The 24,198-nt window shown below is 43.5% G+C and overlaps 3 protein-coding genes across 3 annotated transcripts; 1 reads left to right on the top strand and 2 right to left on the bottom strand.

Annotated features, from left to right (window-relative positions):
* Window positions 1-1,890: 1,890 nt before the first annotated feature.
* On the bottom strand, window positions 1,891-3,145 carry cnr2 (cannabinoid receptor 2; the record flags this gene model as incomplete). The annotated part of the gene is made up of 2 exons (XM_084444549.1): window positions 1,891-2,978; window positions 3,064-3,145. The coding sequence occupies 2 exons, from the start codon at window positions 3,143-3,145 to the stop codon at window positions 1,891-1,893; spliced, it is 1,170 nt and encodes a 389-aa protein (XP_084300675.1).
* A 7,244-nt stretch (window positions 3,146-10,389) lies between these two features.
* Window positions 10,390-12,949, top strand: pnrc2 (proline-rich nuclear receptor coactivator 2). Its single transcript, XM_084444935.1, has 3 exons — window positions 10,390-10,539; window positions 11,180-11,404; window positions 11,621-12,949. The coding sequence occupies exon 3, from the start codon at window positions 11,643-11,645 to the stop codon at window positions 12,120-12,122; it is 480 nt and encodes a 159-aa protein (XP_084301061.1). The 5' UTR covers window positions 10,390-10,539; window positions 11,180-11,404; window positions 11,621-11,642; the 3' UTR covers window positions 12,123-12,949.
* A 2,742-nt stretch (window positions 12,950-15,691) lies between these two features.
* Window positions 15,692-19,777, bottom strand: srsf10a (serine and arginine rich splicing factor 10a). Its single transcript, XM_084445158.1, has 6 exons — window positions 19,630-19,777; window positions 18,817-18,921; window positions 17,782-17,885; window positions 17,382-17,553; window positions 17,043-17,093; window positions 15,692-16,657 (listed from the first exon to the last, which is right to left on the bottom strand). The coding sequence occupies exons 1-6, from the start codon at window positions 19,692-19,694 to the stop codon at window positions 16,390-16,392; spliced, it is 765 nt and encodes a 254-aa protein (XP_084301284.1). The 5' UTR covers window positions 19,695-19,777; the 3' UTR covers window positions 15,692-16,389.
* Between the last annotated feature and the right edge of the window lie 4,421 nt (window positions 19,778-24,198).

Below are 24,198 nucleotides of genomic sequence, written 5' to 3'. Positions count from 1 at the left end.
CTACCCCTCCTTGCTGGGGCCCCGGCATCCAGCCATTAAACCCCTGGAACTTGTCCAGAATGCTGCTACTCGCCAGGTGTTCAACCACCCCAAGTTCTCCCACACAACTTCCCTTCTCTGTTCTCTACACTGGCTCCCTGTAGCTTAAAACTGGTACTAGCCTACAGGGCAATGAAAGGAAGAGCACCTTCCTACCTCCAGGCCATGGTGATACCCTACACCCGCTCCCGAACACTATGCTCTGCTACCTCGGGACGACTGGTTGCCCCGTCACTCCGAGGCCCCTGCGGTTGATCGACATGGTCACGGCTCTTCTCTGTCCTGGCCCCGCAGTGGTGGAATGAACTGCCCAGCAGTCGCTGCCCATCTTTCGCCGCAGGCTCAAAAATAATCTCTTCAAGAAGTAGGCTAGGCCTACTTCCACGATCCTCCCTCTTAAGCACCTATTGTATTTTTAATTTGTTATTCTTGCACTTTGCCTTCAGGCACTAGATTATGCTCTTAGTCAAGTGTTTTAGGAAGGAGATGCACTTGTGAGTTCTGGCAAGTAGTACATTAGCTTTTCCTACGTAACAATTATTGTTAGTCGCTTTGGATAAAAGCATCAGCTAAATGACTAGTGTAATGCAGTAGATAGGACAGTGTTGCAACTTACACCAGATACATTTATTCCTGTGATATATTGCAGGGGATGGTCTCAGCCACATGAATCACGGTGACATTTTAGCACCTTACACTTGAAAGCATTAGTAGGATCTACAATAATGGTGTTATTTTTCTGCTGAGCAGTGGCAGGCTCTGAGATTCATAACCTCAACCTTGAGTGTAGCATTTAGTGTTATGGTAGAACAAGAAAAATCTGAGATGGGGTGGGGCCACCAATGCAGGTTTCCACTTCGCCAGGGAACAATGAGAGAGCAGTGAAATAGTAGGCCTACTTCTGATCATTTGGATATAGTGCTCCTGATCAGTATTCATGATAATTTCCAGGGGAAATGAAAAACAAAGACAGAGTATTGTCTATTTGGCTACTTTTAATTACTTGATAATCCGCTGAACAATCGTTTTCACTATTCACATGCCACAATCCACAAACAATGACGTGTAAAACTCAAACTAGCTGCCATTTGTTCCTATACATAGTGACGCATGTTCTAGCGTCTGCGTTCTGTCCTGACCTTTGCCCGACTTATCTCAACACTCAGCTTGCAGTCACACGTAGAGGACATTGTCTAGTCCACAGCGCCTTTGTCCAAGTATACATGTGCAGATGGACACTCAACAGGATCCCCTTCCGCATGACTATGGACAAACACTCAAACATAACACACTCTCACACATCACTGCAGGAGAGAATGGTGGACCGAGGGGTCAGCAGTTCAGTAGAGCACAGACAATATTTCAGCAGCAGGCCCTAATGCTTTGACACAGGGGGCACAGAGCCTGAAGTTCTCATGGGGATTGTTGCACGGTCACATTGGTAACCCAACTCTTAATCTTCCCCTGAAAAGGGACCAACCAAGCATAGGGGGTCACTGCTGAGATGTTTTTCTCCCACAGTATTGATTGGAAATAAGTTGTGTCATTTCTACTGGTCTGACTCCTCTTCCCAGTTTACAAAGTCCTCTTTGCTTCTCTTTCTTGAATTCCTTTGTCAGCTTAGCATTCACAACTAGAACATCCTGATCAAAATAAGTAAACATAATAGTAATATGACAATATTCAGAGGAGCACAATCCCTTAGAGCTATTTTAAGTATGCACTAAAAGAGTGAGATTACTCTTTACTCGTTTTTTTTTACCCATGTCACCATCTAAGAAACAAAACAGAAGCACAAGTCCACTAAACTACATTGCTATTCCTCCATCGCCCCCCTTCCTCCCTGCCTCGCTACCCACTGATGTCCAGCTGCTGCTTGTCCACCCTCTCCGAGATAGAGTTCATTTGGCAGCCAGTAACGTCAGGCACCTCAACCTTGGGGGGCATGCTACAGCTGGTGCCCTCTTCTGAGGGCGGGGCTGGGGCTGTGTGTCCCATTGACCTCCTGCAGCACAGCAGCCCGGCCGGACCCAGCAACAGCCGCACCAGAGCGACCCTCAGCTCATGGCAGCGCAGAGCGTAGAGAAGGGGGTTGACCGCCGAGTAGACCAGGCACAGCGTGCTGCAGAAGGCGAACGCCCTCTGCTGGGCGCGCGACAGGTGGAAGGAGACGTCCGCCATCATGAAGGAGAGCGCCGGCAGCCAGCAGCCCACCAGTATGAGCAGGATGAGGCCCAGCGTGCGAGCCAGCCGGATGTCCATCCTCATGCGGGCCTGGCCCGGCGCCGCCGCCTGCAGGCCGGCCATGGCGGCCTCGTGCTGGTGCGCCCTCCACAGGATCAGGGCGTACGCTGCGAGGATGAGGAACAGCAACACCAGGATGAAGCTGGTCCAGCAGAGGAGATAGTGGTGGTCGATGTAGGGGAAGAGGCGGGAGCAGGGTGGGCTCAGGCCGGTGGGGCACCTCCAGCCCAGCAGAGGGAGGAAGGAGATGAGGAGGGTGGCACTCCACAGAGCCAGCAGCCACAGCAGGGCTCGGCGGCGGGTCAGAAGCGCCTTGTACCTGGGGGCCTGGTGGATGCAGAGGTAGCGATCCAGGGCCGTCAGCAGCAGGCTCCCCACGGACCCCGTGAAGGCCATGGTGACGCCGCCCAGCTTGAAGAGGTAAGCGGTGGGGCCGTCGTGGCGGTGGAAGAGGTGGAAGTCCAGGAAGCTGATGGTGAAGAAGCAGCTGGCGAAGACGTCGGCCAGGGCCAGGCTGCCGATGAAGAGGTAGGAGGGACGCTTGCGCAGGGAGGCGGTGGCGAGGATAATGACGAGCACCAGAGCGTTCTCCAGGAGAGTGACAGGCCCCGCCAGGAAGCAGATGGAGCCAATCGCCAGCTTCTCCGCTTCGAACAGAACCATGTAGCAGTCTAGACCTGCAAATGACTCGTTGGCTTGAGGATTTAAGAAAACAAACGTTAATTTCAGTTGTGATTATATTTTATGGCAGGAATGTTATTAATGCTGTAATGTACGTACACTTGGATGATGCTGTTGGGTAGCTCTCATTGTGTTTGACCTCCAGGGCCTCGACTGAGTAGTGCTCCTCCCATCTCTCCATCTCTCCCTATGCTTTTTTGGTTTAACCTAAGATCTAGCTGGCAGGTAAAATACAACACATTGATTAAATGACTGCATTTGTCTTTGACAATACAATAACCCATTGAAGCTACACTTTCAAAAGTACCAGTACCAGTTCCAAATATGAACACTGGATAGTGACAACACAGCACACATAGAGACAGGAAAGAAGAATTGTGCCCATTACACTCTGCAGTCTAAATAGATACAGACTGCTTGTACATGACAAAATACATTGAGGAGAATGTCTAATTTGCTGGCAGGCTACTGAGTGTATTTAATTGCTGTCTGTAGATTCCCACATACAGGTGAGTAAAGATCAACCAATTGTAATGTTGACCGTGGCTGACAGGTTCAAGGACGCCCCCTTTTGGAATTAAGTGGAAGTATTCAAAAAATGTGCCGGTCATTAGTGACTAAACCATTTCTTTATGGATGAACATGCAATCAATAGATTAAACTGAGAAATGTGTGACACGCATGTCTCAGATCAGATCAAATATATCTAAATAGAACTGCCTGGACTAGATGATTAATATATAACTGCAATGTTTTAACAAACTTAAACCATTTAATAAAACTAAATTTGCAACAGATAGACATTCATTTTGCAATGAATCAACTATGTATGTGTATAGGGATGGGATGACTGGGATGTCTGTTCACTTACTCTGGACAGATGTACTGATTGTAAGTCGCTTTGGATAAAAGTGTCTGTTAAAGGAACAAAATGTAAATATTACTGCGTTTCAACACCCACGGAACCATCAATTACTGTATATACATATAACCCAAAAGAGTGAGAGGCAGTTGAGTAGAAAAAAGACATTCAGACCCTGACAAATGGGTCACTTCTCACGGCAACTGTACCCTTCTATTGTTTTGAATCTGAGATATTGCTCTGCTCTATTCTTATTCTAGAACACAGGTGGGAGAGATGTGAGTAAATTACTTTTTCAGGGAGATGTTATTGACTTGAGGGCTATGACTGGTCCATGCACTCTCCTTATTAAACCACCTCAGGCTCTCTCTCCCTCTCTCTCTCTCTCTCTCTCCCCCCCTCTCTCTCTCTCTCTCTCTCTCTCTCCTCTCTGTGGAAACACTAAATTACTTGATTTACAGGGGCACATCACTTTCTGTCCAGTCAAGATGTTTGGCCCCATCATATTCCTGCAAATTGCTAGGGATTAATATAATGAATTTGTAGGAAGCCACTTTGTGGACACATACTGCGTTACATGTCTGCATGAATGTTGAAACATATGTGGCAATAACGTTTCATATCATGGCGACATGCTGCATTGTAAAAGAACAAAACTACCTCTGGCTAGACGTTTGTTTGAAATGATTCATGGTTTTGGAAAAGTTCACCAAATCACACAGCCCCATGAAATCACATACCCCTAGATTTCCTATGAAACATGGTAATAATAATTCAGCATTCTCTATTGCTATCAAAGAGTGGATTTCCTGATAACATTTCTCAAACCAATTCTACTTCACTCCATAATCCTATTCCATGACTACTGCAATGTGATGTTTTCTTATCATCCATTTATTGTGATATAATGCAATGTGCACTAACAATTAAGACAGGCATTTACCTTTCCAGTGTACTCCTCAGCTGAGTCAGTTCCCTGATAGTGATGCAGGAGACCAGATTCATTCACTCTTCCTTTGCCCTCAGAAACGACAGCACAGCTACCGAGCGACTGTGCAGTGGAGTCCTACTCTACACCCCTCCCCAGACCATGATGAAAGAGAGAGAGAGAGAGAGAGAGAGAGAGAGAGAAGGAAAGAGAGAGTATGATGTCTTCTATGGATGCAAAAATAACTGTTTCAACAGGTTTTGGCTAGGGGACATAGTACAAAGGAAAGTATTCTAATTGGCCATGTGGTGTTCTGATGATATATTATTTATCTTCAAAGCCATCAGACTGCAGAGAGTGTAATGGTCACAGTTCCTCTTTCCTGTCCTCCACTATGTCTGTTATCATAACTCCTCATAAATATCCACACATTGACCCATGGTGCCCACCCCTCCAGCCCAGGGCTGGCCCAAGGTTTTTTGGGGCCATAAACAAAAAGTCTATATGGGGCCCTCTGTTTTTGTCGCAAACAATGTTGGGGGTTATGCACATTTTTGGGGGCCCGCAAATTTTGTGTTGAACCTATGCAGTATCCAAATTTCAGTGAACACCTAACTATTACTGGTAGTTGACAGATACTAACCTCGCCTGAGAGTCCCTGGCAAAGTAATATACCCTTGCAACATTACAATGTATCCCGCTACTCTTCAGAATTTACTGAAAATTTTAAGATACAGCTGAAAATACAACTCCTTCCCCCACTCCCTGGAAGTGATCCTGAGGGCAGAGGGGATGTAATGACATTTTAAATCCATTTAAAATATGAATTAGATATGTCTGAATTCTATCCTTAATTTGATAGATTTTATCTGTACCCTGTCTTGTTCTGGTAAGGTGATGTTATCATTTTGTTGGCTGAAACGGTAGAACCACCGGCATTTGGTTCTGAGTTTTAAATTCCTATGGGAAAAATGAAAGGGATTCACGAAAAATGCAGAATTATTTCTATTTAACAGAGACTCCCAGACTGCAGTACATTGTGTTCTGAAAGTTAAAACACATAATTGAAGATGTTTTTTGTTTTGTTTTTTAATTTTGAAGCATTTGGTTGGTTCTGAGGTCGATGTTGCTAGTGCTATGCTAAACACTTTTGAAACTGGACTAACATTACATGAGTCAAATGTCTTTCTGACAGCCGCCATATTTATCTTACTGGGCTAGCTATGTAAAATTAGTGTTTGTTGTAGCTAAATCTGTCCATGGAAAAATTATCAGCACATTATAGTTACAAGATTGAGCTAGCTAGGACAGTTTTATGTTTATATGTATGGTATTTATTGAGTTTGGGCTAATCTCACGCCCTCTAGTGCTAGCTCACGTTATGGAAAAACATGGCGATAGCATATCTCAACAGCATAGGCCTCAGAAGAGCTTCAAAATTCAAAAAACCCATCTTCGCTTATGTATTTTAACTTATAACAAAACATATCGCGTCTGGGAGTCTCTGTAAAGTTATTTTCGGCAATTTTTGTGAATCCTATTCATTTTTCCCATAGGGAGAACCGAATGGCGGAGATGCGTTTCAGCCTACAAAAAGTGTGTTTAGCCATTTCATAAACACATAAAAATGTGTTGAAGAGTAAAGAGTGGTCGGCAGTTTTGAGCTTTTGATGTTAGTTAAATGTTGTTTTTGCATATTATGGAATGTTTTGGGGAATATTGTCAACAACCAGTGAAGAAGCCACTATGGCTACAAAAAAAGCCAGTCTCTTCTTTTATTTCTCTTCTGTTGAACAAGAGTTACTGTAATGTTAACATTTAGACACATCAAAGCTGAATATCAAGGCCAGACTCCTACTGTTTATTATTGATTGGCAAAACAAAAACAAAAAACAGGGGAGGGGCGGGGGGGGGGGCAAACTTGGTCGGGCCAGCCTTGCTCCAACCTCACCCTTTCACAGCACATATCACATGCTTTGTCCCTATAGTGGACTAAAAACAGAGGCTGTTTGAAATCCATAAATGCTTTTAAGCAAATTGTAGCTGCATCCCAACAGACAGGGGAAGGTACCCGAGATGTGCATTTGGGGGACGTGTGAAAACATAGCAGATGATAGAGAAGGAGAAAAAGGTCGAGCCCAGCTTATGTACAGATGACTAAACAGCAAGAAGTAAACATTTACAGCATTTGTGCTCTCCTAAACTGCATGACATTTTTCAACTGAAGGCTTTGCAGTTTTTTGTTCAGATACAGGAGCAGATTATACCAGTTTCATTTACATCATATCAGGTGCCCACTGTGATATTTCCGGTCTAAGAAACTGTGTAATACTGTTTTTATGCAACCGGGGGTAACACTAGAGCAACTATGGGGTGCAGTCATATACTGTATGTACTGTACAACTTGAGAATTGTGTTTTTCTTTACAATAAATGAATATTCTTAGCACTGCCCAAACATGGCCTATGACAGATTTCTCACAGCGGAACAATCACAATCCAGTCCAACTAAATTAAGAATGTGTCCTTAAGCAAAGAATAATTAAGTAACATTTCGAAAACAATCTAATCAGGTTACAAGAACATGTACCCAAAGGCAAACGGAATTATATGATTATTGTACTATTAATGAACAGTTAAATAGCACGATAACTAAGGCCACAAAGTTTAGTTCTAGAGTAAGTAGGGATAGTGTGACTTGAACACATAGAAATAGGTCATAGTCCCCAGTCATTGTCCCTGGTCGGGTCATAGTGTCCCTGCTGTTGGCTGGAATAATAGCGTACTGCTAACGAGGACCCCATCTGGTCTGGCACTGAAAGTCCATTTTCTGTGTCTGGTCTGGTGTTGGGGCAGTATCCTCCTCTTCACTGCCCCATCAATGACCCGGCAGATTCAGTGGACCAGAAGGAAGGAAATTTAATTACAAGCTGACAGCGCAGCTCCTAGAGTACAGTGCTTTATGTCATTTCTGGTCTCTAGCTCAGCAGACGGCCATATACCTCTGGTTATTAATTAAATGACAGTGAATGTTATACACAGTGACACGCAACCGCCTCTGCTTTTTACTGGGACCTCTATTGTGTGAGAGCTTCAGCTTCAGGTATTCCTATTGGGAGTAATTATGTTGAGTGGTGACCCCTTGAGATCAAATTCCCTCTACCTTACTTTAGGTAGGTGAGGCCTTTAATGAAAACAATGAGTCACCTATCAGATTTAAAGGATTTGTTTTACCACTATTGAGAGAAATGGCTAAAGTCATTATTTTATTCTACAAAAGTCATGCTGGTCAATCCAGACCTGTTGCTGCCCGTCCAATTAGTCTTCCCATATCAGGACAGTATGACGGCATAGGTTAAGGTACAGGTGTAGAATGACAGCAACAGTATCTTGACATTGCATGTCTTTTGCTCTGTGACCAGACCAATTTGGACTTTGGAGATCCAACTTTTTCTTGGCTCCAGCTCGACCTGGAGGAGGCTCTTAGTGACCTACTTTCCACACATAGATCTCTAGACTCAAGAAGCAGGCCCAGCCCCTGCATGGCCTTTTGAGAGGGATGTGTCCTCAATCCTCTCATAACATACGTGTTACGAGTACAGGTTGATGTGGAAAAGTGTTATGCAACCACTTTCTACTGTGAGTCACAAACAGGTGGGTGCAGTTACATTGTGGACTTCACCCCTTGTAACTTTACACCAGTGTTTTGCCACTTAAACTTAGACCTGTAATATAAATGCACTATAATTCACAATGGCCTACAAGAAATCACAGTGCTCACAGAACCAAACAGCCTAGCAGTATTATATAAGGTTTGCTGTGAGGTCTTGCTCTAGTCTCTGAAAATAAATTGAGGACAGATCTCGTTGTGTTTCCTGAAGTAAAGCAATCAGATAGCCTGGGGAGAACTCCGGACGATGAGAAATAAATGCAATTACTGAAAACAAACCAGACACAGCCAACAAATGGACAGCTGGTTATCAGGGAGGATGCAGCCCATTGACACCTTGTGTCATCACAGCATGACATGGTTTAGAAATCCTCTTTTCAGCTTTTCCAATCAGGTCACATGTGATGTCAATCTGAGTGACATTTGCAATGTTAACATTATCTTATCAAATAAGAGAGGAAATCTAAAACCTTTGAATGAGGACCAGAGAGGACCACTCTACCGAGGACCACTCTATCTATATGCCCCAACAAACTGCAAACCCCATGACCCAGATAAAGGTTTTAGGTTTGTAGAGAGATGTGCCTATGTAATGCAAAAGAGCTCATTCAGTTTACGATTTCTCACTCAAAATAGCTTACATCACATTCAATCTCTATTGGGAACTTGGAGACAGGAATTAAAGAAGAAAAAAAACTTTTTGAACTTTGTGACCTGACAATAGAATGTATGATTTATTTAGAATGGTCTTTGCAACTTATCTCAACAAGTTCTCAACATTAAAGGGGGCTCTCGGAAAGCCCTGTAACAGCTGCAAACCTGATTGCCGATCCCTATCACTCAACTCAACCACTTCTATAGTGTGAATTACCCTAATTTCCCAATCAAAGGGCCCAGACGGGACACTCTCAGAGTGAGAAAGCAACAACACACAAACGTGTGACCCCTGAAAATGGGTGGCCAGCCCCCCTTCCCTTTTCACAGTTCAAGCCATGACACTCAGGTTTTAGGTTGATCACACAACAACATTTTGGACGAGAAAAGATGGGGTTTCGGTAAAACTTAGGATGTATGTTTTTCTCGCTGGTGAGACAGGCTAGCAGTACTGTAAGTGACAGACTGCTGTTTTGCTTTCATTGAGATGTGTATTGACAAAAAGTGCAATTGGGTTTGGTGGGCCTATGATGATTAGCCTACTACAAAACAGCTGGCTACTTCATCAGAAATAAGCCTGCAGGTTTCAGAGGTCAACATAATGACACATAAACCGTGAATGATTTCCGAGTGCAAACCCTAGCTTTGCTGGCATTCAGTGGTCCATCAATGCATGCACTACAAGATTGATGAACATGTTCTACCCTTGGGCAATCACTGAATTCTGCACTGAACACCCCCCAGACAATACTATTGTGCAACTAGGTAGTTTTATATTATTTTTAATACATTTCGGCTACTTGTTGTGTATGCTCTTCATATAGGCCTATACTTTTTATTGTATCTTTTTATTTTATTCATAGAAGCTCCGCTTGGATAGATAGATAGATAGATAGATAGATAGATAGATAGATAGATAGATAGATAGATAGATAGATAGATAGATAGATAGATAGATAGATAGATAGATAGATAGATGTCATAATGTGCAGTCTGTAACTTGAATGTTCTACTCTCCTGCATTAAATCTGAAATGTATAGGCTACTTTTTGAATCTGAAGTAATCTGTTTCATTTGGTCGAGGACCCTTGTTTTGTCACTTTTTCGTCAGAAATACCCTCAACAAAGGAATGGGGGGGGGGGCGTTTTTTTTACGTAAACAGTCTGGCACAGGCGTGGACGCGCATGGAAGGCGCTTCTACGATTGGCTTCTGTACCTGAAAGCTGGTGTGCGATTGGTCAGATGTAAGCTAGCCCGAGCTACATATGCCATTTTGAGGATCCATTTTGTTGCAATTCAGACGGAGTCGGGGAGAAGAGAACTAGTGTACTATTCATCAGAGGACGAGGTCCGTGGTTCACGATTTGGTAGACCACTTCTACCATTATCACCCAGAGATTTTAAAAGCCAGTGTCACACATATTCTGACGAAGGGCTCACCATCCAAGCCAGAGGAAGTCGGTAAGAAAGACTAGAGAAAGCGACATCATCAGCTAGCTCATAGCGTTAGCCACCACTAGCTAGCTTGTTGTTTTGAGACTGGTTGGCGTCGCCATATTGAGAAGAGTTCTTTGTTTTGTTTTGGTGCCAGAGAGAGAGAGATTGTGTTATATATAGTTATTTTACCATGATAACTCACGAGTATCCTTAAAATTAATGTATGCTAAAAACCAACAGACAGAAGAACATAAAGATTAATCGTTAAAACGACAGGATAGGCTAGCTAACCTTCTAATAGGCCCGTGCTTGGATGGACAGCGTCTTTACACCAATGTTTACATAATAGCTAGTAACATTACGTTACTGTCGGTAGCGAATGAAAATACAATGTCGATATCTGATTGAAGTGGTGTATACTAGTAAATTGGCACAATACATTAGTTAGTGCCAAGTCTAGCTAGCGAGCTGACTTTAGCTAACGGAACATTGTTGATGACGCATTTAGCTCCTTTGTTGTTCCCTGTCTGTGCTAGCACTAACTTTTGAATGGAAGCTTGAGTTCTCCTTTTCCGAAATAACGTTATTTAGTAAGACAGTTGGCGAAATAAATGTTGCCTACTGTCGAAACACGAAAAGGTGATGAAATTGTGTTCTTTTTTAGATTCTGGGCTTCTTGGAGCACCGTGCACCGAGGTGAATTGATGTTCTACTCGGTCCTACGAGAAAACAACGCTCATTGGCACATGAAAACCGTAGACCTTGCTGGACATAAAAGTGCAGCGAGAGGTAGTAGATCGAAGACTACTTCGAGGACCTGGAGCCCGATTGGAGAGGAAAAGTTAAGAGGGAAAGATCTCGCTTCATTCAACTTTCTGACAACAAAGAGGTACGGCGCTCACGGTGGGGGAGGGGTGAATGTTGGGCGAGACTGGCTGGTCATTTTGTGGTAGTTTAGCTAATCCACATGCCCTTGTGAAATGGAATACAAGTTATAATATATATTTATATATTTTAGCTGGTGGTTGTCATAAGTGAATGGCCAAGCAAACACACTGACTTAATTAAATTTGCTTGAGACTGACCCCTGTTCTCATTCTTCCAGGTGACACGTAGTGATTAGCAGCATGGGAGGTGGAGAGAGGTATAACATTCCAGTGTCGCACCCCGAGCGCTTGCTGCCCAAAAAGAACCATCAGCTGGGCAGAGGCAAGCAGAGAGGCAGAGATCAGAACGGAATTCCAACGGCAGCTTTGTCAGGGACGACGGTGGGCCCCCACCACCATGGCCACCGCAGGGGCGACAAGGGCGCCGCCTTCCCCTGGTCTCCGGAGGCGCGGCAGGCCGTGTCCGCGGAGAAGAAGAACGCTTCTGTCCGTTTTGCCACCAGCTACGACCAGAACTGGGAGGGCGCGGTGTCCCACCTGAACACGCTCCTGGCCGCCGAGTGTGGCCAGAGCTATGCAGGGGCCAAGTTCAGCGAGCCGCCCTCCCCCAGCGTGCTGCCCAAGCCCCCCAGCCACTGGGTGTCCTTCCCCATAGGTGCCCGTGACAGCAGGGAGATGATGGCCTTTCAGCTGAAGAGCCTCCTCAAGGTGCAGGCCTGATATGGACTCCCGACACACAACCTTTCCAAGCCAATGCGTTGAACTAAGGCCCCTCTCAGAGCCCGCCCCCACTAGGAACACCACAGCGTTGTAATATCGTTTAAGCTATTTTAAGATTTAAGGTCACCGAGAGGTGGGCGACATGCTTGCAGTGGACTTTCACTGCAAATGTCTCGTCACCCTTTTTTTTTTTAAAGGAGAAATGAGAGATATTACAGCGTTGCAGCCTTGCTCTTGGGGGAGTGTGCTCTCATTGGAGTTGGTTTCTGTAACTTACTATGAACTGGATATCCTTTGTACTCTGTGCTCTTATTGTTTTGTTCTTTTTGTGTTGGCTGTTATAGCAGGTCGGTGTGCTTTTCTTCCCAATGAGGTGGTATAACATTCAGCAAATACTCCTAAATCAATCTCTTTTACAGTCCATTTCTGTGGACCGTTAATACTTAATATAGACAGTTTATTATAGCAGTACATTTTAAACACACATTTGTAGCATTTTAAATTCTGACTAGGGCCTTGAGTATTTTATTTTCCCTTTTCCTCAAGTATTTTCTTGGGATGTAAAAGCCACTTGACTGTTCTGCAGGGAAACCAGAGCTATCTTACTGGAGGGAATCAGCTGTGGCGAATACAGGTCACAAGTATAACCTCAAACTGAAGTGTAATATGAGACCATGGCACACGGACCTTGGACTTTCAACTTCTGTACCTTTTTTATAGCGCTGCGCGCACTGCACTATGGGAGTTGAGCTGGTCCAAGGCCCGCAGCTCTCTGTCATAACATTATTTTGTGAGTCCATTTGCGTTGTAGTTGAAAAAAAACAAAACATGTATAAGTCTGTTGTGTGTTAACCAAAGCAATGTTTTTAGCTGTGACTCTCGCCATCTCCTGCCCGCCTGCCTGTCTGATGTGGTTACCAGTGCCATATTAACCGAGTCAGCTCAAGTGGCGAAAGGAAGCCGGTCCTCTGTGTCACTACTTTCCAATGCAATCAGAGCTCTTGGCCACTTTCAACTTCTCCCTCCCTAGCGGAACACCAGGCAGCAAACAATGCGGAAGAGGGCCATTTTCACAGAGACTTGGGACTGTAATGGTTTCACCCAACCTCTAGCTCATATGTCATGGCCCTGTTTGCTGTGTGGCGGTTTTCAGAGTGAGGAGGGCAAAGTTGAGAGAAGCGCCTAATGTGGCACAGAGGGCTGGACAGGCACAGGGCCAGTGTGGAGGTGTTTACATTTTAAGTAGGTCTCAAGTGTTGGCCATCCAACAATCTCCAGATACCCACTGCCTCTTGCACTGCAATCAGATTTTGTTTTCATAAGTTACAGGCCAAGATGCCCTTTTATCAGTTGGTGCGTAATTGACTATCTTCCTCAGTTTGAATTTTGGCGAGGCAAACCTTGATCAATGTTTTTTTTTTTCCCCTTTGCAGAATGTCAACTGTAATGGCCAGCTTAGAGACAACAAAACAAAGTTGGAGAGCTTGCAAATATGTTAGAGCCATGTAAATAATGAAATGTATAAGAATACTTGTAGCATATGTACATTTTGCAGGGCGATTTTAAACCTGCTCGATAAAGTATTTTTAGTAATACACTGAATGTATAAGTCATGCTAAGGACATGTCTTGACTTCAAATGCTGAAGAATATTTTTGTAAAAAAAAAAGAGAAATATCTGCCTATGGCATTTGTCAATACCCCTGCACTGTGTAACATTGCCAGTGATCTTGCACATAATGTTTTTATTATTTTGTATTATGCACAGTGTAGGGTATAAGATGCTGTTAGTGCAAAGAAAAACTTGAAATTTGATGTTTTGAGGAGACTTAGATGTATGGATTGTTGTGATGCACTTAAGAATGTGGCTTGCAAGTTTTTTGTTCTCATTTATTAAGAGACAAACCATTGAATTTCAGTTGGTCTAAACCTCAATGTGCCTACATGAATTCCAAAGTGAAGTTATTGAACATAGATTTTAGTTTTGATTGGGTACAATGTAGACAGTTATCCATTAACAGTACATTCACTAGTCCGAACCACTCAGTTCTCAGCTGTTCTTCCGCCGGCTGACAATTGAATCTGGCCCTGACAATGATTTTGGCCGTTACTATTATGTAGCCATTTTTATCACCTGTCTAATTTTTATTTTCTGTGAAAAGTTTTTGTTTTTGTTTGTGGCTTAGTCAATGATGATTCATACATGTATAAGTCTCTTCCTAAATTTGAAACGGTACTGTTTCTCAAATTGGCGCTTAATTTGTCCCACTGGTTCACTGTCACCCATGAATATGAAATAATGTCCAAAGTCCCAAAGTTTGAATTTGATTAGGAGAAAAAAAAAAATCAGTTTTAATTGGTAAAGACAAAAGTATAATCCAAAAAAATAAATCCCTTTCCCTTCCCCCTCATTCTGTGTCTGCGTCATGACTACTGTATCTATTACTAACTTACAGAATTATTCCTATTATTGTTGGAACACTTCAGGAACTTGTTGATGTCATAGATATCTGCCCAGTTGAGCAAATTATACTTTGTTGTGTAACTGAACAGCTGTTAGAAATCGTCTCCAATCTCCTTACAGATTTCTCTTTACAATTTATTTGGTGGTGCAGTAATTTTTCAAAGTCAGCTCTTTACTTTCTGAAGTGAGCAGTCCATGCTTCTTCAGTAATTTGATCTTGGATAGGAAGACAAGTAGGGAGACCTGTGCAGATATAACTAGGCAGACCCTGTTTTTTAAAGGGCATACCGTAGGACTGAATGGTGCTCGTTAGGGAGTTAGTTGCCTTAACTACAGCCATACATGCATACTATGTACATTTGTCACTTCACTATAATTCACTTTAACAAGTCAATGTCTATACTATATAATATGGTAGTACCAGTTTATAAGGAATTTTTGTGAATATAATTAGATTTAAGATCTTTCAATCCAAATAAGATCTCTTGACAAAAATAGCCTAGACATTTCTACTTAAGGTGTGCAATAAGGAAAACGAATGAAAGTACACCCTGCCTAGTATCTGTGTAGGTCTCTCGTGCAGCCAAAACAAAACAGCTCGCAGCTCGTCGGGGCATGGACTCCAGTAGACCTCTGAAGGTATCCTCTGGTATCTGGCGCCATGATGTAAGCTGTAAGGTGAGGTCTCTATGGATTAGACTTGTTTTTCCAGCACATCCCACAGATGCTCCATTGGATAGAGGTCTGGGGAATTTGGAGGTCAAGGCAACACCTTTGAACTATTCATCAAACCATTCCTGAATAATTGTGGCAGGGCGCATTATCCTGCTGAAAGAGCCCACTGCCATCAGGGAATACCTTTGCTATGGAGGGGTGTACTTGGTCTGCAACAATCTTTAGGTAGGCGGTACGTGTCAAAGTAACATCCACATGAATGCCAGGATGCATTCATGTGGAGAACAGAACATTGCCCAGAGCATCACACTGCCTCCACTGTCGGTGGTTTTAATGTTGTGGCTGATCAGTGTATTTCAGGAGGAAAATTCAAATAGATTTGTTTATTGACATTAACAAAAATCATACAATATTAAAATGAAAATTCTGAAAAATATATGGATTTAGTTGGTTTTGGATGGGAAAAAAAAGTTATGTTCAAATCACAAAGGACTACAGGAAACCCAGAAAACCTGCATAGGTGTGTTCGGAAGTTGATGGCAATTTGTTTATAATATTCCATATAACGTGAGCCATCTGCAATTCAGTGGGGAACAATAACAAGTTAGAGCTACACTTAATATACATTGTATATAGCATACGTTTACAGTGTGAATACAATGTCAATCTAGTACATCTGGCAAAGTACAGTATTTGGGTCCGAAATTAAGTAGAATTAGCTTGAATACTATTCACTTGACCTACTTTTAACATACCTTAAGCATCATATTACAATACAAAAAACAAACAAAAAGTAATCGATAAAACATTGATTTGCCACTTGATCTTGGAACAAATGTACTGTATACAGTATATTGTAGCTACCGGCACATGAAAAAGTACAAAAATAGTTAACTGGTAAGCTTGTAAACCTTAAATAGGCTGCCATATGATTTCAATGGGGGTGGCATGGAAACGGAAACTTCTCTTGGGAGTGGCCAGTTCTTCCCTTTAGCCTGGCTACACATCCCACTGATAACCACAACTGACGATTAAACCGAGGAGGGGGCGGTGCATTCAAGTGAGCACACACTAGCTACCATATTCAAACGTCATAACACAAACATCATCAGAGACAGGACGAGCGGGTTCAATGCCCCCCGGACTTGCGGCCAGCCCAGGATCTGGAGCGAGACCTTGACCGGGACATGGATCTGGAGTAGGAGCGCGACGGGGAACGCCCGCAGGGCTGTTTCTGCGGGCCGGAGGCGTGGAAGTCCTCGACGGGGCTGGGGGACTTGGACTTCCTGCCCTTGGGCCTGGACCTGGAGGCGGAGGAGGGCGAGCGGGAGGCGGAGCGACTGCGAGACGGGGGGCCGTGGTGCATCCGGTGGTGCTCACGCGGAGGTCCTCGGAATCTGGTGGGACGGCAGATAGTTACACAACTAAGACAAGTTCACACACCGCTGACTATTATCATAACTCTCACAGACAGTTCTGTATTACAGATTTTTATTTAATTTTTTATATTGGTCCAGAAAAATCTAGTTGCGGTGCTTCTATTAATCACCACATGCGAGTAAATTGGACAAAGCAACCATTTCATTTCAGCCTTTTTACTCGAAGGTACACTGAGGCTTCCCTCATTTGCAGTGATGAGGAGTGAAGTAAAAATAAGCAAAATAAAACAAGGAAAACATGATCACATACAAGATAGACAAAGGAAAAAGATAATATAAAACAAAACAAGCAAGTAAGATAAAACTTTATGCCCTGTAGGCCCATGCCCACACCCTTGCCTACCTCTCATTCTCATGGCTTCTGCTTCGTCGGTGTCGGCCATAGGATCTGGTGCTGAGGAAAAAAAATTGTGAAGTAAGCAGTCTGTCATTGCAGCTATTAGTGGATGTGAGCCGTGAAAGGCTAGTTTTGGGATTTTTCCCCATATCAACTCCGAAGCCAAACTCCCTATAGACCCAAAGCAGACTTGTCAAGTGTAAGAAATCAACGTCGCCCTCTGATAAGCAGTTGATGCCATATTGCTGTCACCCGTCTGACCGCCTCAGATCTACACAACGGCATGGGGGGGGGGGGCTAAGGCTGAGAGGCTGCTTGGGCCAGGCCGTCGGCTCCTGAACTCACTCTCTGGGGCTCTCGGACCTCCGCGGCCGGCGGCCGTATGAGGGGCTGCGTGACCGGCGTCTCTCGTAGCTGCGGCTGCGAGACCGCCTGCGTCGGCCGCCATCGCGCTCACAGTCATCGTAGCGGGAAAAGCTGCGTGGGGAACTCTCCTTCGTCTTCATCTGGTTGGGAGCTGGAAGCACAAAACACAACTGAACACTTAAGCACAACTTCACTTTTGCAGTTATACACGATCCCATGAAACAGTATGTAGATGTATGCCTATTAATCTTTACTACAGGGTTAGGTTAAAGTATAGGTTGTTCTGTATTCCCATATGTTTCATCACAAATGTACAAAAGAGATACTAGCCGAGAGTGGTCTCATATTCAAGTGACACGCCCCCCTCCCAAAGTCTTACTTTTCCGGTCGCCCTGCGCAAACTGGATCTCGATCTGGCGACCGCACACCCATTTCCTGTCCAGGTTGTGGAGGGCATCTTCTGCGTCTCGCACATCCTCGAACGTGCTGGACAGTTAAGGCTTTTTCCACTTTTCCAAGTTTGGAGTTGGGGAAAGAGGGTTGCATGCACATACAACATATACTGCACACGGCTTCAAAAACACATAGGCTGCTGGAGAGACTGGGAGCTGCATTCTGTCGAGGCGGGCAATTACTGTTGTCAGCTTGAAAAGGTCAGTAATATTAAAACAAAGCTACTGGTCTGGATTTTAGAGAGATAAGACATAAAAATATATATACAAATTCAAATGAATTGCTATCGTTTTGATTTTGTATTTGCACATTCACAAAGTTTACCATTTAATCGACCCATATAGCCTTGGCTATTTTTCGTCTTGATAGAATGAAAACACAGATTCACATCTGGATTTGGTAGGATACAAATATTATGCTTATTACCTTTAACATGCTTGGCCTTTGACTTTCAGCCGGCTCTTTACGCTCTTTAACGCTTCGGTAGAAGAACTTGAGGCTTGTCTTTGCCCAATAAACTCTTTCATCTCTTTGGTAGACAAATGGGAGCCTGGACGCTCACTTTGGTGCCCTCTTTTCTCCACTTTGTATCTTCATGCTTTAACTTTCTCTTTTTTTCCAAATTCCATTCTATTTCGTGTCGCCTGAAATCCTTATGGTCTCTTTGGCTTGACTCTACTCTACAACCGCCTCTCAACTTTCTTTGCTGTGGCCATCTCCAGAGCTGTATGTACAATGTCTAAGGCAACAACAGAAGAAATGTGGGTTAGGAAGTATAGAATCAAACCTGGATACATTTTGCTGTGTGGCATATTCTTCCCCTCCCATACACCCACATGATTGAATCATACATTTATAGTCGATATGACACACAAGAACACACACAACGGTGACCCAAAGTGAAACATGTTTAACACATCACCCTGTGGAAGAGAGTTCACAAGAAGAGCATAAAGGATATTGAATGTAAGCAAATCCTCTTGGTCGTCGTGTATAGAAGTCAAGTGGAATGTAGACATCTACAATAGGTCCGTAACGACCAAACTCACGACGTAAATCCTCTGGCCTAAAGTGTTGTGAGATAAGGACATTCAGGCCTATTCGATGGATAGCTGGTAGCTAAGTTACAATCAAACGCCCTAAAGTGTAAAAACTTTCACACGCTCAAGAGTGAAGCCGAGACCCATGAGGCAGCCCCAGCCCCCACGCATCTTTGGATGTTCACTGAAGTCGTACTCTTCAATAAATGCATGAAAAACTGTAGAATTCCTGGACCAAATGTATACTTAGTTACGTTCAAGCTGTGTATGATTTGCATGCGCATGTTATCCCGAAGGCAAAACAGACAACGAACGCTCCCTGAAAGTAAAGGATGCTTGCTTGTCTAGCTAATTACATTAGCTAACGCACTAGCTAGCAACTAGCTAACCTGTCTTAGCTACCAACATCAACAGTAACGTTACTAGCCATAGGAGACTAGTCTAACGCTATTAGCTAGCCTCGCGAATTTAATATGAAGGTTGGACTAACTTGCTAATTAGCTAGCTAATTTATTTTAAATTGTATTAAATTATTTTAGCGAAATAAATATAAAGTCAATTAGCGAACTAGCCTGCTTGTTCCGCGTAAGCCACATACATTATGGTAGCTAGCAAGCTAGTGTGGCTAGCTGGCCAGCCATTCTCTAGCACAAAGACATGAGTATGTTGTTAGCACAAAAGTGCTAGCTAGCTACAAGGTGCTGTACAGGCCTAGGGAAAGAGTTCATAGCTACCTGGATTCGTCGGAGATGTTTCTAATGAAGAGAGAGGTGTTGGGAGGCCTCAAATACCTTGCCATTGTAAATCTACTTGCCAGAAATAATAAATATCGGATTTGTTTGAGGTCTGTCTATTCGCTGCAGGATCTCTAGCGTGCAGCTGCCAAACGGGTCGGCGAGGAGGTCGTCGTCAATTCCTTCAGTGCGCATGCTCAACATGCTGATTTGTCTCTCGCGACTTTTATGAGAACACCTGGCCTATCTCTAGTCAGGGGCCTCAAACTCAAACTGGCTTGGGGCCACTGCTGGTATCGTCAACTCATAGGAGGGCCACGTCAACTTCAACTACTACTAACTATAAGAAAGTGCAATATTTCGGAAAATGTCATTTTTCATTTCCATAACTAGACTCACAACTCAGTCACTAAATGTTGCAAGACTATTCCATAACTAACATTTTCATCATACAAATTCAAACCGGTTTCCATTCATTTTAATATATTTTAACAGTTAGTACTGCAAATATTTTTTCCTTACTTTTATTTGATCTTGAATAGCTTACATTTGTACTTTATTCTGTTTTAGCTGCAAGATGCATCACTACTGTAAGCCTGCCCTAGACCTGTAGCTAGCTTCTTGCATTTATTAAAGTTCAAGTTTGTTTCCATTTCTTACCAGACACTTGAATACATGTGTAGGCTACTACTCTATTTCTGGCTAGACACTTATCTTGAAAGACTGAGACGTCAGCCCTTGACATTATATTCCTTCAGAACGGCGACTTTGTTCTTGCATATCAGGCAGGTAGCATTTCCATTGAACTCTACAAAAAATACTGCAATGTCCATCTTTCTTGAAACTGTCTGTGTTCCTAACGTTAGTTAACCATGAAAACAGCCTCTCGGTGGCGAGCTGCATTCCGTTCATAGTTGCATGCCGATTGATTGCACCTGTGACTGCATCGTTCACCTCGCGCGCTGCGCACAATAACAGAATTTCGCCCCACGTTTGAGCGACTTGAATTTTGCATTGTAGGCCTGCCTGCCGGCGCCGTTTACAAGAAATTATTTTGCGGGCCGGATTACATTATATTTCTGACATCATGTCGCGGGCCGGATGGAGGGGTGTGGCGGGCCGCAGATGGCCCGCGGGCCGCGAGTTTGAGACCCCTGCCTAGATCCTATTGGGAAATTAAAGGAGTAGTAAAGGGAAAAATCATGTTTAGCCCCGGTTTAAGGTTACTTATGATCATATACAATGGTTAAGATAAAAAAGTTTACAAAACTAGTACTTTTGAGACCTTTGAGTCTTTTAGTCTGATAATTTCTCTACCACCGTTTTGGTCATACAATGGATGTGGGTGGGCACTGTGAAAAATCATTCAAAAAACATGTTAAACTCTAAATTTCAAAGACAAGAAACTCACTGAGGTGTTAGTTGGCATTCTGACATAATTCGCCATAAAGTAAGATTCTAGTTCACCTGGAAAGGCTTTTTTGAATATTTAGCATAGAACTATTTAGTCGCAGCACATAGCCTACATGTGTAAACGTCCGCAAACTAGGTAGCCTAGCAACATATACAATAACAATAGCTACCGTAAGTAGTTCCGCTTCCTCAATCCCCTCTGCGGATTGATCTACACATCTACAATGGTCGCTTCAATACAAGTCAATGGATTTCATAAAATTATCAATAAAACCCTACAGGATTCATAGGCCTACTTTGCGGCGAATTTGTTGTCAGAACACCAACGGACACCAATTACCCCCTCGGTGAGCTTCTTGTCTTTGAAATCGAGAGTTTAACATGTTTTTGAAAGATTTTTCAAGGTGCCCACCCACATCCATTGTATGACCTAAACGGTGGTAGAGCAATTATCAACTTTCTCAAAAGTGCTAGTTTTGTCAACGTTTTGATCTGAACCATTGTATATGATCATAAGTAACCTTAAAATAGGTCTAAACATGATTTTTCCCTTTACTACTCCTTTAATGCAGATTTTGTGGGAATGATATTGAAAACACAGAACATATTTTATTTTCATGCATTCATACCAATTACCTCTTGATTAGCCTAATAACTGTATCAAGTAGGCCAGGGCCAGACTCACCCAATAAAGGAGATCAGAGTGGCTAAAAGAAACTACACTGGAAAAGCGGAACTTCAGCCAACGACCCTGCATCAGTGTGGAGAAGCCTGCTGCAAGACATAAAAAAATACAGGAGACCCCCCCCCCCCCGAGGCAAACAAAGACCTGCCTGATGACTTGAACGTCTTCGAGGCTACTGCAGGTGTGAAGGATTTTTATCCTTGGTTTAGTTAGATTGTCAAAGAACACGCTGAGTGGTCGCTCAAGCTGGTTTTAAACAAAGTACAATAGTTTATTCTATGTTACGATTCTGCAGAGTCGGACCCTCGCACAGGAAGTGAATCCAGGCAAGAGTGAAGAACGTGAGGAGCATGGAGGTATAATATAACTGGAGACGGCATTGAAAATGGCTGCCTATTCATTTCAATGAAAGTTGCTCACCGGCGCATGAAGCCATTTGACGTAGTGGCCAAAGCCCGGTATTGCAAGTCACGTGACGGCATGCGGCCCAAGACCCTTATTTCCCATGGTTTGTGGATTATGATAGATAGGGCTAGAAAAGGAAAACAAAATTTTTCTCGGTATCATTCAGCATCAGAGACCAATCTAATCAATATAAACTTTTAATTCAATGGGGTTTTGTTTGTTTTTGAAGCCACCAATACCTGTATCGAGCCATTTGAAACGTGCTGTGCACGAGCCTCGGGGACGCTGGTCGCGCGTTCGTGAGTCCTGCGAGCTCGGGAAAGCAGTCACCTTAGGAAGACTCGCCCTACTCTGCCTCTGATTGGATAGGATGTCATGCAATGACGTCGGCTAACATTTGCTATGCGTTTAGCAATGAAGCTGCTATGATCATGCTAATCATAGATATGAACGTATGTCTATGATGCAAATGATCATGACATGTGGTTACTTTAGGACATCGTTGGAAAAGATCTAGAGGGTAAGTGGGTCAATGTTGAATAACTTAGCTAACATTATCTAATGTTACATTTCTTTATATTAACATCAACTATATTGATAGGCTAGGGAGCTATGCTAACGGTAGCTAATGCTAACGGCTTATGGTTAACGTTAGTTAATGCTAACGTTACGTTCGGAGGTCTCAGATGTATTTCAATTTGAACATAATGTTGAGCATGATCAATGTGACATTGTTCATACATTGATTACAGTCTGTAATCTTGTCTGGCATTATTTAGTTATAGTGGGCTGATGCTACTATAGCATTTGCCACATTTTACATCAAATTAATCAAGCATAGTTAGTGTTATTACCTGAAGGCATTATTACCATTCAAGTAAGCATGCCATGTATATGCCATGCCTGGAAATCAAATTAATAGTGTAATTCCTCCCCATCATAGCTCATTGTACACTGATATAATCATTCTCCTTGCCTTTGCTAATACTCATCTCTTTTATCAAACTGATGATGTCACTAAATCCCACTGTGATTGCTTTTTCAGTCAGTGAACAGGAAGCAGAGCAACCCCTCTCTGTTCGATCACCTGATAGAAGAACCTCCTAGGTGAGACCACACTACAGTACGTTGCTCCAGTAAACATATGAAGACCCAGCCGTATTTAAGCTGTCTTGTCTAATTTGAGCTGTCTTGTGAAGTCCCTGTTTTTCACATACTCCCCCCAACCCCCCCCCCCCCACCTACAGATGTGTAGTGCTCTGATCTACAGTCCCCCAAGTACAGGCAAGACCCCAGTGGCGCGGGTGCAGACTAACGAGTGTAGGCAGGGAAACACAAGGTGTCTATAAGGAAAGGAGCTGACTGCCTTAGAAAGTGGGTTGGTGAATCAGAACACATAATCAGCTCTGCCTTCTCTTTGACCAGGTTAGCCAATGGGGCAACTGTGGCGGTTGGGGGAGGGGGGTATAATTATTGGACAGGACACCTGACCATCATCCTCAGTGTTGACTGAGAGCTTGTGATGGCTGTTTGTTGGTCTCTCCCCAGGTCAACCTAATGAGACCCTCCTTCATCTTCTTCCACAAGATAGACCGGCTGGCCCCAGTACGCTCCAGCAGACAGGACCAGATACACAGGTGAGGCCTGTCTTTCACGGAGCCACCGCCTCGCTCCGCCTCTGGTGTAACTCGGTTCTTCAGCTTGGCTGCGTACTTGATTGATGTTGCACATGGGCGATTGGAACTAAACTAACCTTGCGTTGCATTTGTCTTTCTCTCTCTGGCTCTATCGTGTCCACTCTGCTGGCGCTGATGGATGGGTTGGACAGTCAAGGGGAGCCAGTGGTCCAGTTCCTGTTCATGCTTGGTTGTTGCCTACTCACCTTCCCATCTCCTGCATCACCTGCCACCTGTCTCCACTCTGCCCAGCTGCACCTCATCCCTCATTACTCTTAGCATTAATACCAGTCAATTTCCCTTGGTTCTCTGTAAGATCATCCAGTCATCTACCAAGTCTGCTCAGCTCTTCTGTCTGCCATATTTTAAGTTGTTTATTGAAATTGAGTT

Source organism: Borostomias antarcticus (assembly GCF_949987555.1).
Source record: "Borostomias antarcticus genome assembly, chromosome: 10".
NCBI classification, from domain to species: domain Eukaryota; kingdom Metazoa; phylum Chordata; class Actinopteri; order Stomiiformes; family Stomiidae; genus Borostomias; species Borostomias antarcticus.
Note: the sequence above shows the minus strand (reverse complement) of the source record. Positions and strands in the feature narration are given on the sequence as shown.

What these genes read in the sequence shown, in the direction of transcription:
- pnrc2 (XM_084444935.1), top strand. Translation starts at nt 11,643, where the DNA reads ATGGGAGGTGGAGAGAGGTATAACATTCCAGTGTCGCACCCCGAGCGC.
- srsf10a (XM_084445158.1), bottom strand. Translation starts at nt 19,694, where the DNA reads ATGGCAAGGTATTTGAGGCCTCCCAACACCTCTCTCTTCATTAGAAAC. An exon ending in AACATCTCCGACGAATCCAG is followed by an intron (nt 18,922 to 19,629) that starts GTAGCTATGAAC and finishes ACAACACTTTAG; the next exon opens with GCCAGAGGATTTACGTCGTG. An exon ending in AGAAGCCATGAGAATGAGAG is followed by an intron (nt 16,658 to 17,042) that starts GTAGGCAAGGGT and finishes CCGTCCCACCAG; the next exon opens with ATTCCGAGGACCTCCGCGTG.